This window comes from Mustelus asterias, chromosome 6 (genome assembly GCF_964213995.1).
Source record: "Mustelus asterias chromosome 6, sMusAst1.hap1.1, whole genome shotgun sequence".
In the NCBI taxonomy this organism is placed as follows: Eukaryota; Metazoa; Chordata; class Chondrichthyes; order Carcharhiniformes; family Triakidae; genus Mustelus; species Mustelus asterias.
Window position 1 is genome coordinate 93,590,864 of NC_135806.1, and position 14,192 is coordinate 93,605,055.

General features: G+C 42.3%; 1 protein-coding gene across 21 annotated transcripts in view; it reads right to left on the minus strand.

The window, feature by feature from the left end:
• cast (calpastatin) overlaps positions 1 to 14,192 on the minus strand; it is a 196,354-nt gene that overhangs the window by 77,327 nt on the left and 104,835 nt on the right. For 20 of the 21 annotated variants that reach the window (XM_078214745.1, XM_078214739.1, XM_078214740.1 and 17 more), the window contains 8 exons: positions 13,127 to 13,252; positions 10,272 to 10,352; positions 7,626 to 7,682; positions 7,277 to 7,333; positions 4,838 to 4,927; positions 3,969 to 4,064; positions 3,498 to 3,560; positions 2,142 to 2,267 (listed from right to left, as the gene is read on the minus strand). In XM_078214745.1, the coding sequence (XP_078070871.1) occupies positions 2,142 to 2,267; positions 3,498 to 3,560; positions 3,969 to 4,064; positions 4,838 to 4,927; positions 7,277 to 7,333; positions 7,626 to 7,682; positions 10,272 to 10,352; positions 13,127 to 13,252 (696 nt within the window). The remainder of the gene's footprint in view (positions 1 to 2,141; positions 2,268 to 3,497; positions 3,561 to 3,968; positions 4,065 to 4,837; positions 4,928 to 7,276; positions 7,334 to 7,625; positions 7,683 to 10,271; positions 10,353 to 13,126; positions 13,253 to 14,192) is intronic. The other variant, XM_078214736.1, reaches the window with a different exon arrangement.

Here is a 14,192-nt window from a genome sequence, read left to right on the forward strand (position 1 = left end):
TTATACACCTCTATTAGGTCGCCCCTCATCCTCCGTCTTTCCGGGGAGAACAACCCCAGTTTACACAATCTCTCCTCATAGCTAACACCCTCCATACCAGGCAACATCCTGGTAAACTTTCTCTGTACTCTCTCCAAAGCCTCCACGTCCTTCTGGTAGTGTGGCGACCAGAACTGGACGCAGTATTCCAAATGTGGCCTAACCATCGTTCTATACAGCTGCAACATCATATGCCAACTTTTATATTCTATGCCCCGTCCAATAAAGGCAAGCATGCCATATGCCTTCTTCACCACCCTCTCCAACTGTGCTGCCACCTTTAAGGATCTGTGTACTTGTTCACCCAGGTCCCTCTGTGTGTCTATACTCCTGATGGTTCTGCCATTTATTGTATAGCTCCCCCTTACATTAGATCTACCGAAATGCATCACTTCGCATTTATCTGGATTAAATTCCATCTGCCATTTCTCCGCCCAATGTTCCAGCCTATCTATATCCTGCTGTATTCTCTGACAATGTTCATCACTATCCGCAACTCCAGCAATCTTTGTGTCGTCCGCAAACTTACTGATCACACCAGTTACATCTTCCTCCAAATCATTTATATATATCACAAATAGCAGAGGTCCCAGTACAGAGCCCTGCAGAACACCACTAGTCACAGACCTCCAACCGGAAAAAGACCCCTCCACTGCTACCCTCTGTCTTCTATGGCTAAGATGTGGAGATGCCGGCGTTGGACTGGCTAAGCCAGTTCTCCACCCATCTAGCTAGCTCACCTTTTATCCCGTGAGATTTAACCTTTTGCACCAGCCTGCCATGAGGACCTTGTCAAACGCTTTACTAAAATCCATATAGACAACATCCACGGCCCTTCCCTCGTCAATCGTTTTTATCACCTCCTCAAAAAACTCAACCAAATTTGTGAGGCATGACCTCCCTCGTACAAAACCATGCTGTCTATCGCTAATGAGATTATTCAGTTCTAGATACGCATATATCCTATCTCTAAGAATCTTCTCCAACAACTTCCCTACCACGGACGTCAAGCTCACTGGCCTATAATTACCCGGGTTATCCTTGCGACCTTTCTTAAATAACGGGACCACATTTGCTATCCTCCAATCCTCTGGGACCTCACCTGTGTCCAGCAAAGAGACAAAGATTTCTGTTAGAGGCCCAGCAATTGCATCTCTCGTCTCCCTGAGGAGTCTAGGATAGATGCCATCCGGCCCTGAGGATTTGTCTGTCTTAATGTTTCCTAAAAAACCTAACACTTCCTCCCTTGTAATTGAGATTTTTTCTAACGGGTCAACACATCTCTCTGAGACAATACCAGTCAACATGTCCCTCTCCTTTGTGAATACTGATGCAAAGTATTTGTTTAGGATCTCACCTACTTCCTTTGGTTCTAAGCATAATTCCCCTCCTTTGTCCTTGAGAGGTCCAATTCTTTCCCTAACAACCCTCTTGTTCCTAACGTATGTATAAAATGCCTTAGGATTCTCCTTAATCCTGTCTGCCAAGGACATTTTGTGACCCCTTTTTGCCCTTCTAAGTCCCTGTTTGAGTTCTTTTCTACTTTCTCTGTATTCCTCCAATGCTCCATCTGTTAGATCGAGGAACTGGCTGCCTATCCAGTACTGAATGTCAGACAGTGCGACAAATTAAAGACAGCAGAAGTGTTGTAAGAAGTATATGAAGGGGCTAAGAACAGCTCCTTGGGGGCTCCAAAGAAAATGGTGCAGGAGCTGTTAGCAGCTGATTCTCTGGTTGTGATTGGATGATTAAAGATGGAATCATGTGAGTGCCGTCCCTCCAACGGTATAATGCAGGAGAGACTGCTCCACCCACTGTTTCTGACAGTTAGGAATGGGGGTTCTGCACGGATGGTGGAGCTGTCAGAAGTCAGTGCTGCACATGGAAATCAACAAAAATAAAAGTTGTGAAAAATGTAAAAGAGGTTTATTAATTTCTACCACTCGTTTCACATGACTGCACCAATTAAAATCTAACTGATATGTTTCTTTATTCCATTTGCTTGGATTAGGCAGATTGTAGAACCAGAATCAGGCAGTGGCCCTAAGAATTAGCAACATACACCACCTATAGTCTCTAAAAGTTTAAAATTGAAGACATACCTCCTTCTGTATGGACGGCGGAGCTGCAGCGTGAGAGGTTGGAGCTGAGCATTTAGAAATCGGAGCTGCAGAACTTTGGACAAAGTCAGCTGACAGAGAATCCAGGATGTCACCTTCTGTCATACTCTGTAATAACAACACCATAAGTGCAGTTAAACCATCTCAATGAACATACAAGCAAAGCCATCAAATTCTCAATATTGAAGCACAAAGTAAGAACCTTCATTAACAGCAAGTGCCATTATTTCCCCATTATCTCCTTCCCTCCCTTTAGCCTTTCACATGTCAATGTTACTATGGAATGGGTGGGAAGGCAACATTGGTCAGTGCCGCTTCTGGAACATGCAAGAGAGTGGGATGGATAAACTCTCACAGTTTGTCTTTATGCAGTTAGACCTGAAGTTTATCTGTCTCCACAAGACATTATTGCTGACATTATAACCAATGTGCAAAAATTACGAAAGAATTATAATCTGTACTTTTGTATATCTGTATGAAAGAGAAATAGTGATACACCATCTTCTCAAAATGGAATTAAATTTAATCATTGCATTTGCAAGATTTAGAAACTGGAACTTGTGAAAATTTGTATTAATCCTTTCATAATTTTAAAATCTCTTTCATTCTGATCATTAAGCAAAGAGTAAGAAAATACACTGGGGGTTGGAGATTTGATGGGAATGAGGTTTTGCTGAAACATTTCATTTTCTCTTTTCTGACATTCTGTTCATATCCCCTCTACTGTCCTACCCAACACTAAGAAGGAGGTCACACACAAAGAACAAATAAAAGTGCAGCCCTTCAGCCTCCAAGGCTGTGCCAATCATGATGCCCTAACTAAACTAAAAAACAACCTTCTGCCCTTACTCAGTCCATATCCCTCTATTCCCTCCCTATTCATGTACCCATCCAGATGCCACTTAAATGTTGCAAATGTGCCTGCTTCCACCACCTTCTCTGGCAGCGCGTTCCAGGTTCCCACCACACTCTGTGTGAAATATTTCCCCTGCACATCTCCCTTAAACCTTCCATCTCTCACCTTGAACCTGTGTTGAGCCTTGTTATTGACACTTCCACCCTGGGAAACAGCCTCTGACTATCCACCCTGTATATGCCTCTCATAACTTTGCAGACCTTTATCAGGTCTCCCTTCAGCCTCCATCTTTCCAGTGATTTTGTTCCTGAGAGTGTGGCATCCTCCAATCTTGGACAACAATTGGAGTATCACTGCTGATGCCAACAGAACCACTGAGCTTACTCAGCTAAAACCAGTACCATCAATAAAATATAGTGAGAATCACTGACATATCAAAAGGTGTCCTGTTGAGTTTCACTGAAGGGAACAAAATGCTCTACCTTCTCTGTTGCTTTTGGTTTTTCCCCTGGACCAGTGGAGGGAGAGGCCACTTTACCTTTATCCTGTTACAACAAACAAACTTAATTTGAATTATATAGAATGGAAAGCAGCTGGTAAAACAACAACATAAATACAGATAAAAATTTCAACATTTTATGCCATACTGACACATGACACCAATGTGAAAGGAAATCAAACAATAAGTTGATCTGTTATGGCATTTAATTTTTACACAGCAATGTTCAATCATTACTGTTTGATTATTGGGCAATTTTTATTTTGTAATTCTGTCAGATAGCTCGCAAGATTTAATATCAAGATAATTACTATTGCAAAAAAAATTACGGAAGTGCTTTTTTTGACTTTAGACCATTGTAGAAATTTTTCTCAATGTTCAGTTATGGATATATTTTGAAAATACAAAATTGATATAATTATTGGCTTGTCTCAAATTGATTCTTGGACCAAACCTTAGGATCAGGTTTCTCTTTAAATCTGTAATCGGGTGGTATAGATTCTTCCTTCTCTCCCACTTTTTCAGCTTTCTTCTTAGTAGCATCTAATTCCTGAAAATGTGAGAAATAAAATTATTCAAAACTGGAATTCACAAATTCAATATCCATTAACAGCATTTCAAGAAGATAATAATTAGAGTTACGTGAATCAAGCTTCCGAAAAGGTTGACCGTAAAGGTCTTTTGCAGCTGACCTCAATATGAAAAGGACGTGGAGGATGCTCCATGTGAAGTCACAAGCCATTTAAACCAAGCTCGCATAAGGCAGCCTCATGCATCAGTCAAAGGCACTGGGGGGTACACTAGTTGAGTCAATGTGAAAATGACACATCTAAGTATTCTGCCACAAAAAATGGTTCATTTACACCCACTGTCAGGCAGGAATTCAACATCACTTTCTCTGTTGTCAGCCTTTAACTTCAAGCCTCATAGCTCTAGGTGGGTTCAGTGAGAAAACCAAGCAACATCAGATAAAAATGTCTTGAAATATCTTCAGATATTTTTCAACATTGGAGGGGCTTTAAATGCATGCATTTGTTGATGTAGGAGATAGAGAGAAATTACTGCATCACATCTTGAGCAAGGAAAAGTAATGGGTATGCTTAACTTTTCAACAATGTAATAGGCTCTCAACTGGAGAAGCTGAGAATGGTAAGTGGTACCATTACAGTTACATTACTGTTATTGTTGGACTGGGGAAAGGACAGCGCTACAATCAAACTACTTTCCCATGACGAGATGTATATTAGCTCTACCAAGAAACACTAACAAATGATGCAATAATTATTCAAAAACAAAGTATAATGAGATGAGTTTCATTTGTACTTTTACTTCAGGACCAGTGTATTTTGGAGCTGAATTGTCCGGTGCTTCTGATGGAAATGTTCCTGCAAGTAGGTCAAATGGATCTTCATCCTTTAAGAACAAAATACATTTTTTTCAATTTGTGCCTAATTTAACACAAATACATTCTGACTGCAATCGAAAAATGTTCCTTAAAAACAACCCAAGGAACTGTTGCTCACAACTAACTGACAATTTCCAAACCTATTCCATTTGAAGGGAAGCTTCGACCCCGAGAGCTGGGGCAGAATCCACCCACCTAGGACTAAGTCCTATGGTGGAGGCAGGAGCGTGGAGTGTTTGCCGCTGTGGGAGCTGGCGGAAACTATGCCATATCTTCTGGCCCCAACCTCATTAATTATGCAACAAAAGTTTTATGCCACATTCTGTGCAGACCTAATGGCACGCAGCCCGCCATTGTATCCAGGTGCCATGTTGAAAAGATGTCCAACATCACCGAGCCACTATTGAAGAAAGAAGATGAATCTCCTGTGAAAAAAGATGAATCTCCTGAAACACTCTAAGGCTGGAAGATATAATTCCTTGATGACACTGAGCTTGGAAGATCCACCTGTAGCTGCTTCTCCCACCCATTGCTGTGGTGTTCCCAGGTCCAGGGGTGCTGGCATTTATTTTCATTCATTTTTTACGGCATCGTTGGCTAGGCCAGCAGTTATTGCTCTTCAGAAGGTGGTGGAGAGCTGCCTCCTTTAACCACAGCAGTCCAGGAGCTGTAGTTACACCTACAGTGCTGCTAGGGAGGGAATTCCAGGATTTTGATCCAGCAACAGTGAAGGATCAGTGATATATTATCAAGTCACAGGGGTGAGTGACTTGAAGGGGAACTTCTAGGTGCTGTTGTTCCCATGTGTCTGCTGCCTGTGTCCTTGGAGATGGTATGGTTGTATGTTGGAAGGTGCTGCCTAAGGAACTTTGATAAGTTCCTACAGTATATCTTGTAGATGGTACACGCTGCCTCTATTGCTTGTCAGTGGTGGAGGGAGTTAATGTTTGTGGAAGAGGTAGCAATTGAGCGGGGTGCTTTGTCGTGGATAGTGCCAAGCTGCACTTATTCAGGGAAGTGGAGATTACTTGCCACTTGTTAGCCCAAGTCTGGATATTGCCCAGGTCTTGCTGTATTTGGACATGAACTGCTTCAATATCTGAGGAGTTGTGGATGGTGCTGAACACTGTGCAATCATCAGGGAACATCCCCACTTCTGACCTTATTATGGAAGGAAGGTCATTGGTTAGGCAACTGAATATGGTTGGGCCTAGGCCACTATCCTGAGGAACATCTGTAGTGATGTTTTGGAACTGAGCTGATTAACCTCCAATCGCCACAACCATCTTCCTTTGTGTCAGTTTTGACTCCAACCAGTGGGGAGCTTCCCCCAATTCCCATTTATTCCATCTTTCATTCCGAATTCCATAGGCAGCCCCAGGCATTGTTCAGGTGCATCCTGACATCTGTTCGCCACATTGTTCCAGACGTGTTCTGGACCAATATGTTTTCCTGCTGGTGTCACGGAGAATCTAGAGTGGGTGGAAGATTCCGGTTGGGCCTACATCTGAATGCCATTCGGGGGATGCAAATCAGTTGTACGGAGGCCACCAATGGGTTTCCCGATCTGCCAAGGTGGCACCAACGGAAGATCCCATGGGAAATTTATGCCAGCGTAAAATATATTTTTACGCCCATGCCAAATTCTCTCCCCACCCATCATTGAACCCACTGGCAGGACCATGGGAGAATTCCGTCCTATGGCTTTAATTTCCACAATAACTGACTGGTGAATTTAAAATTTGCTTTTGTAAATTAGTAAAAGGGACTTTCTGGCCGTACCCACTGGTGGAATTTTCCAGTCCCACGAAAAACCCCATTGACAGCAGCAGGATCTTCCGGTCCCTTTCCATTTAACTTCTGTCTCTTGTGCACAGCCAGCAACATGCACTATGTGATCCATTTAAGACTGACACAAAATGTGTGCATTTTAAACAGAATGTTGCTTGTGCATGGCCTATTTATTCTGCGTGTCTCATTCCTGATTGTTGCAAGGCTGCACGCCCCTGCAGCTTAATGGGAATATTAGTCAAGACACAGGAGAAGCCACTGCTTTTCTTACATAGTGCCACAGGAATGCTACATCCATCTGAATAGGTAGACTAGGCTTTTGTTTATTGACAACACTGGGTTGGTCCAGGTGACAAGCTCAAGAATGTAGCGAGGCTCAAAGTCATAATCTTTTGACTGAGACAACAGAAAACTATGCACTGAATAAACTGATGTTGTACAGATCTATGTTGGCCATCATTTTGTAGAAGACAACTGAAATGTCAAAGACCCAAACTGTACAGATCTGTTTCTGCTCTGAACAGAATTCATACATTTCACATTTTACTCTTTTTTTCCCCACTTACCTTAGCATCACTTTTACCCGCAGAAACTGGGGCTGCTGTTGAAGCTTTCAGAGGGGCCTTTGCAAGAAAGAAAAATACATTTAATTTTCCCTCTTTCCTTGTGGACCCTGTCAAGTTCCTAAACCTATTTTCAATATTTCTTTTGAGATTTTAAAAGTGGCATTTAATTCAAATTTAGCCTTAAATATGAAACTTGATCCTTAATCATATTATTCAACAAGATGGCGATCATGTATGACAAAAAATATTCTTATATAGATATCGTCACTGCTCCTCCCTCAGTATTTACAACAATCGCCTGCTTTGAACAGAATTCATATATTTCACATTTTACTCTTTGTTTTCTTACCTTAGCACCACCTTTACCCGCAGAAACTGGAGCAGCTGTTGAAGCTTTCAGAGACGCCTTTGCAAGAAAGAAAATTGGGTTTTTACTTTCTTTTATTGGACTATGAAAACTAGATTAACTCGCATCAAGTCCCATTCACCTATTACTCCTATGATTTTTTAAAAAGTTATTTCATGGGATGTCACCAGCATTTTGATTGCCCATCCCTAATTGCCCTTGAGTAGCTTGTGGTGAGCTGCCTTTGTGAACTGCTGCAGTCCATGTGGTGTAGGTACACCCACAGAGCTGATAGGGAGGGGGTTCCAGGATTTTGACCCATGTACAATGAAGGAATGGCGATATGTTTCCAAGTCAGAATAGTGTGCAACTTGGAGGGGAACATGCAGGTGGTGGTTTTCCTATGCATCTACTGCCCTGGTTCTTGCTGGTTGACTTACATTAGTTCCCGGTCAAACAAAGTCTTGATTTTAAAACTTCTATCCTTGTTTTCAAATCTTTTTATGGCCTCACCCTATCTCAATAACAACCTCCAGCCCCATAACCCTCCGAAGCATCTGCACAAGTCTAATTCTGACCTCATGACAATACCTAATTTTAACTGTTCCAATAATGGTGGCCATGCCTTGGCTCTTAGCTTCGAATTCCCTTCCTATTATTCTCCACCTCTCTCCCTCTCTCTCTTCCTTTAATATACTCCTATCAACCTATTTCTTTAACCAAGCTTTTGGTCATCTGCTCTAATATTATCTTATGTGGCTTGGTGCCATGTTCATTATGTTCCTGTGAAGCACCTTGGGGCATTTTATTATATTAGAGGCACTATATCATTGAGTATGGTGTTGAGATACAGTATCAGTCATGATCACGTTGAATGGGAGGGCAAGCTTGGAGGGACAAATGGCCTACTCTTGCTTGCATTTTCTATGTTTCTATGATCCAATATAAGTGTCTATTGAATATTTAAGCTTTTGCAGTATCTCTGGCATCCCAAGCAGTAATGAGATCAGTTAGTCTGGTGTTAGTGAACATTTCTTCCTCTTCCTCCTCTCCATTGGGATGCTTAATAGGTGAAGGGTGCTGAGCAGCTATGTTGTGCTAGATGTAGCACATTGTGCATAATTCAATTTATTATAAAAGAATTCCCATGTTGCTGGGCTATGTATGTTCCTAAATTCAAATTATTGGATCATTCAAATTTCTAGTACAGAAAATGACTTGAATTTCAGAAGTATACTGTAAACTGTATTAGAAACAAGCTTAGTTAGACAAATACAGCTACTATAACTAGGCTCCCTTTAACTTGGGTTAAAAAAACGCAGCTTTCATAGTTAAAATGCAATGGCAAACTCAAAATCCTTGCATTAGTATGGACAGACTATGAATCTTTCTTTATTGCTATGCAATCCAGCCAAAGTCCTTCACAGAATTCTCAAAGGCACTGGGATATTCCCTTTAGTTAACAATTGAAATATTGTTGCTGACAGATGCAATTGTTTATCAGTGAATTGTCATTGTTTCTGAGTTACCAATCATTTTCCAATTGGACACTCCAATAACATTTTTATTTTCAATGATTAACTGCACACTGCAAACTGACACCTCAAAATGCAACTGGTTTTTTTCAAAACAGTCTCGGACATTTGTCGGAAGTATCAATTCAAAAGCTAAATAGTGGCTCATTGTCATTTCTATTCTACTATAGAATACACAACAGAGACTAGCCAGAAACAGTGAAATATTGAAATGGGCAATTTCCAGAAGTAGAGTTGCAGGCAAACATTTCTGAAATGCGATAAAGGGTACAATTCTCCCAAAATATTTCTAAGTGTTGTGCCCGATGGGAAAAGCGGTAAGATTCCCAGTGAGTGGGTCGGCACGATCCAGGTCACAATCCACCCAGGCTTAGACTTTTTTTGGGGGGGGGGGGTTTGGGAGATTTCTCCCAGCAAAGAGATGTGCTGGACCCAAAGACACCGACACAGCTGGCTCTGTGGAGATGCTGTACCAGTAATAGCATCCTTAGAGATCTCCAGACAGCCTCACAGACAGATCCCGCTCCCCTCCTACTCGCCAGCAAAGACACCCCCTCACCAACTGGCATCACCATCCCCAATTGCTGCTACCAGCTCTCCCCAGTGCCGGGGGAGAGTGCTAAGACATCTCCCTGACCACCTGGGGGTTCCTATGGCCTCTGAGCACCCCCCGGCATGGGCATCAAATGGCCTGGTTTCCATTTGTGGAGGCCAGCGGTGGTTCCCACTGGCCTCCCGTTGCATCGGCAGATGGGAGAATTGAAGGGGCATGGTGAAGTTGGCTTGATGCCAATTCTGCATATGTAAATTAAGTTTTAAGTATGCTAATCTATTTCATACCCTCGCTGGATGTGAACCAGATTACACTTCCAACCGGGAGCAGGGATAATTTCAAAAGGGGTTCTCCCCAACGCAATTCACATTTGGCCCCTCTTGTGACATTCTTTGGCCACAATGTGATTTGTGATTGACAGCATGCGGCCAGAGAGACACCACCATTATCAGAGTTACGTTGTTGACAAGCTAATTTTGAACAACATGTATTTTTTTAAAATCCTTACATTTTCTTAAGCAAGTAACATTATATGAACAGAAATGTAAAATTCATTTGTACCTGAAGTTTCGGATTAGTGGTTTTATGAACTGAAGTAGCTGGCACGGATGCAGATCTTGCAAGAGGCTTTTCCTTTGCATCCTTTAGAAAATGGAGAAATGTTTTTCAAAGTTTAAGTCATACTCTGCTGAAACCATATTCTCAGAGCATAGAATCATGCAGCACAGAGAAGGCCATTTAGCCCATCATCCATGTACTGGCTCTTGAAAAAGCTAGCACTAGTCCCTTCCCCTTGCCTTTCTGTCAGTTGCAGGCAAAGTATTCCTGGGTGGCAAAACGGCAAGAGAAAGCGGTTAACCACAAAAAGCACTTTGTTTTGAAAATAATTTGCCGCACAGTACTTGATACCAGCAATAGCAACACTCATAGATGCTCATAATGGGACTACACAGGCTTGGGGCTGGACCATTTTCTCCATTCTGAGCAGACTGGTTGAGAAAGCGGAAAAGGGGTTTAATCAGATTACAGATATCCCACAAGCTGCTCTCCTCTGAGCCCCAGTCTGATAGAAAAGTCAGTCATGCAATGCAAATGCAAACTTTCATAATGAAGTCACCTCTGGACTCTAATGACTTCCTCAGCTAATTCCCACCCTAGGGTGTAAACGCTAGCTGGGCCAGAGATTGAGCATGAAGTGGAACTGCTCAGGTCATTTTCAAACTAGACAGGCTACTTGGGCAGCACCTTTTAAGAAAAGAACTTGCATTTATTCAGCATCATTCAGGATATCCCAAAAGATGGTCTACAGCCAATAAAGTACTTTCTCGTGCAGTGGAAATTGATTCCCCTTTGAAAATTTGTGTTCTTGTGTCTGTCCAGAAGAGTGCAAAGTGAAAAGCTTCAACAGCATGTGCCTTTTTCAGCAAAACCCAAGTGCTATAGATCCGAGCGATCACTTGTGAAATGTAGTCACTGATGTAATGTCTGAAAACGTGGCACTAATGTGCACACAGAAAGATCCCACAAGCAGCAATGAGATAAACTAACAGGCAATGGCCCTGAAATTCAGTAACCACTAAAAACGGGTGTAGAGGTTGCATCTTGAAATTAAGCTCCTCCACTTGCTTCCAATGCACGACTTCAAGTAAGCCAGCACTACATAAAGCCAGCCTGCACCACTTCAATGAGAGGTTTGGTTTGGCTGCAGCAGCTGTTGGAAGTCATTGTAAAAATGATTTTGACATGAGAGAGACAATTTTATAACAAGTTTACTCTGTGCCTTTCTCCTTTCAGACATTTAATTCTGCAAACTGGCCATATGGTGATAGAAGAGAATGAAGTGAAAGGATAAGATAGCAATGAAGAAGAAAAACATGTCATTCACTCTCATACTCTCAACCAACCCGGATACTCAGACTGTACATTCTTTAGGGAATAGCTTGGATGCAGGTTAGGCACAAAGGGAGACATGCAGCATGAGAGGCCTGTGATCAGAGCACAGGTGCCAGCTTGTTGGAGGGTGAGGTCACCTTCAAGTTGTGCTGCAGGGCACTTGGATGAGCATTCAATGGAGCCGAATGCAGAGAAGGCTGATGGGTATGTACAATGAAATGCTTTGTGCATTGACAGGCCTGCCAGAAAGCTTGCTGTTAGTGTCAAGGAACATGAAGGAGTCTAACTTGGCAAAGAGCTTTACACAGAGCTTGGAATTTACCCTTTCCAGTATCAAGCTTGGAAGCTACTCTTTCCAATATAAAAGTGCTGCACAATTTCATTAGCTCACTTGCAGATCCAACCATCATGCGGTGTCTGATAAGTCAATATCTCATCTCCTTTGCAACACAAGCAGAAGCCACCCAATCTTTAGATACCGCAGTGAAATCTCAGACTGCAATTATGCAAGCTCAGCTTGCCACCATATTGGCTCAAACTGAAGCTATTATAGCTGTAGAAACCAATTTTCAAAGGAGTTGCACCATGTCACAGAAGTCCAGAAATCTGTCCTCTAACTCATTGCTTATGAGACGCTGCTGCAGGGAAACAGCAGTGGCACCATGAAGCACAAACTTGCTGTTCCGTCTCAGGATGACAACATTCAGTATTCCTTTTCCAATATTCAGTATTTTCCCAGAAAACCACAGAAAGAATTAAGTCAATGTCAAAAGGTCGTTAAGAGCTTGAACTGTTCTGAAGCCACGATACATTCTGGGAAATTATACAAAGAGTCAAAACCATAATGTGATGCAGACAAAGGCTGGAATTTTCCAGTCATTCCCACTGGCAGGACTGGCAACGGCGAACCCCCGCAGTGGGATTCCTGGTGGTGGGCCATGCATACAATGGGAAATCCTGTTGACAGCAGTGGGACCAGAAGATCCTGCCCCCGGCCACAAAATGCACTGCAGGGGAGCATGGAAAATTCTACCCAAAATGTCTCGCAAAGCTTTCTACAATTTTACCTCACTGCATCTGAGGATCTTTTTAAATCCCACCTGAAAATGGCTACCTCTCAACTTGTACCAACAATGGTTTATGAATCAGGAATGAACAGTGGCAGTGCTAACATGGAAACTGGATTTGACCCTGATTAATATATACAAATGATGCTCCAAGCTATTTCTAGCAGGAGCTTTGGCTGTCTGGATTGAGATCACCTGAAAACTGGAGCAGATGAAAATGCAGCAAGAAGTGGGCACCTCAATTTCCTGCACTATTATGGCCATGGTAGGGTTCTCAATGTGTAAGCACTAATAGGTGGAAGTAGCTTGAAAATCTGTGCCAATACGTTCAGCTGAACAACTTTTACACATGAGCTAGTTTTCCAAGGTTATTTAACATTTGTGAAGGAGGACACTTGTAATCATTTTAGGAGCACTTTAGATCTTAGTTCAAATGTCAACTCTGATATAAATTACCACTTCCGCTGACTTGAACCATCCCAGACCCATTTCGGCTTGTTGGCTGGCTGCGGTTTGTGCTTGTTGCTGTTTCCCTCCAGGGGCTCCACTTGATTTTGCTGAGTGGCCAGATGTAGCCTTGTCCTGAAGAAAGGATTCCAAAAGCATTAAAAGTAGAATCATGAAACAAACATGCTGAAACATTGACAAATAGCAAAATATGTATTTCTATCAAACCAGCATAAATTTGTCTCGGGAAGTAGCAAAAAAGTGGGTGACAGTGGATGGACAGCCTGTTTTAAGCTCGGTCTAAGTTTCTGGGTTGAGTTTCACATTGGCTCCGACTTAAGACCATAAGACATAGGAGCAGAATTAGGCCACGCAGCCCATTGAGTCTGCTCCGCCATTCAATCATGGCTGATATTTTTCTCATCCTCATTCTCCTGCCTTTTCCCCATAATCCCTGATCTCCTTATTAATCAAGAACTTATCTATCTCTTGCTTAAAGACACTCAATGACCTGGCCTCCACAACCTTCTGCGGCAAAGAGTTCCACAGATATGTTATGGTCCTTCAATCTTTTTCAACTTCACCCGTAGCTATTTAAATGCCATTGATGAAGTTTTGTTTTTCTTCCGGTGTGCAGTACTTATGTCGGATTAAAATTCAATTCTCATTGTTTCCCTCCACCTTGGCTGCCCCCTCAGAACCAACATGTTCAGTTGTTGCTTCTTCCAACAAATGCTGCCAAATTCTTGAAGACACGGGTTTAACGGTATTTTTGTTCTCCTCAACAGAAGAAAATGAAGTGGGGAGGCATCATGTTGAACTCCTCACCTGAGAAATCGATGAGACAAGTTTCTTTCACCCCCATCTGAAACAGACTGTACTACTCTGCACTAACCCACCTGCTTTGTGCAAATGAAGACAGGTGGGTGTTCTTCGCTGCCTCAGTGCAAGGCTTAGCTCCAGGAAAGATTGCCTGGATGAAAAGAATGTGGTGGTGCAGGAGGTATATATATATATATATACAGGCGAGTATTACAGAAGACGACTGCTTGTGTCTTGTTGAATGGCAGTTTTG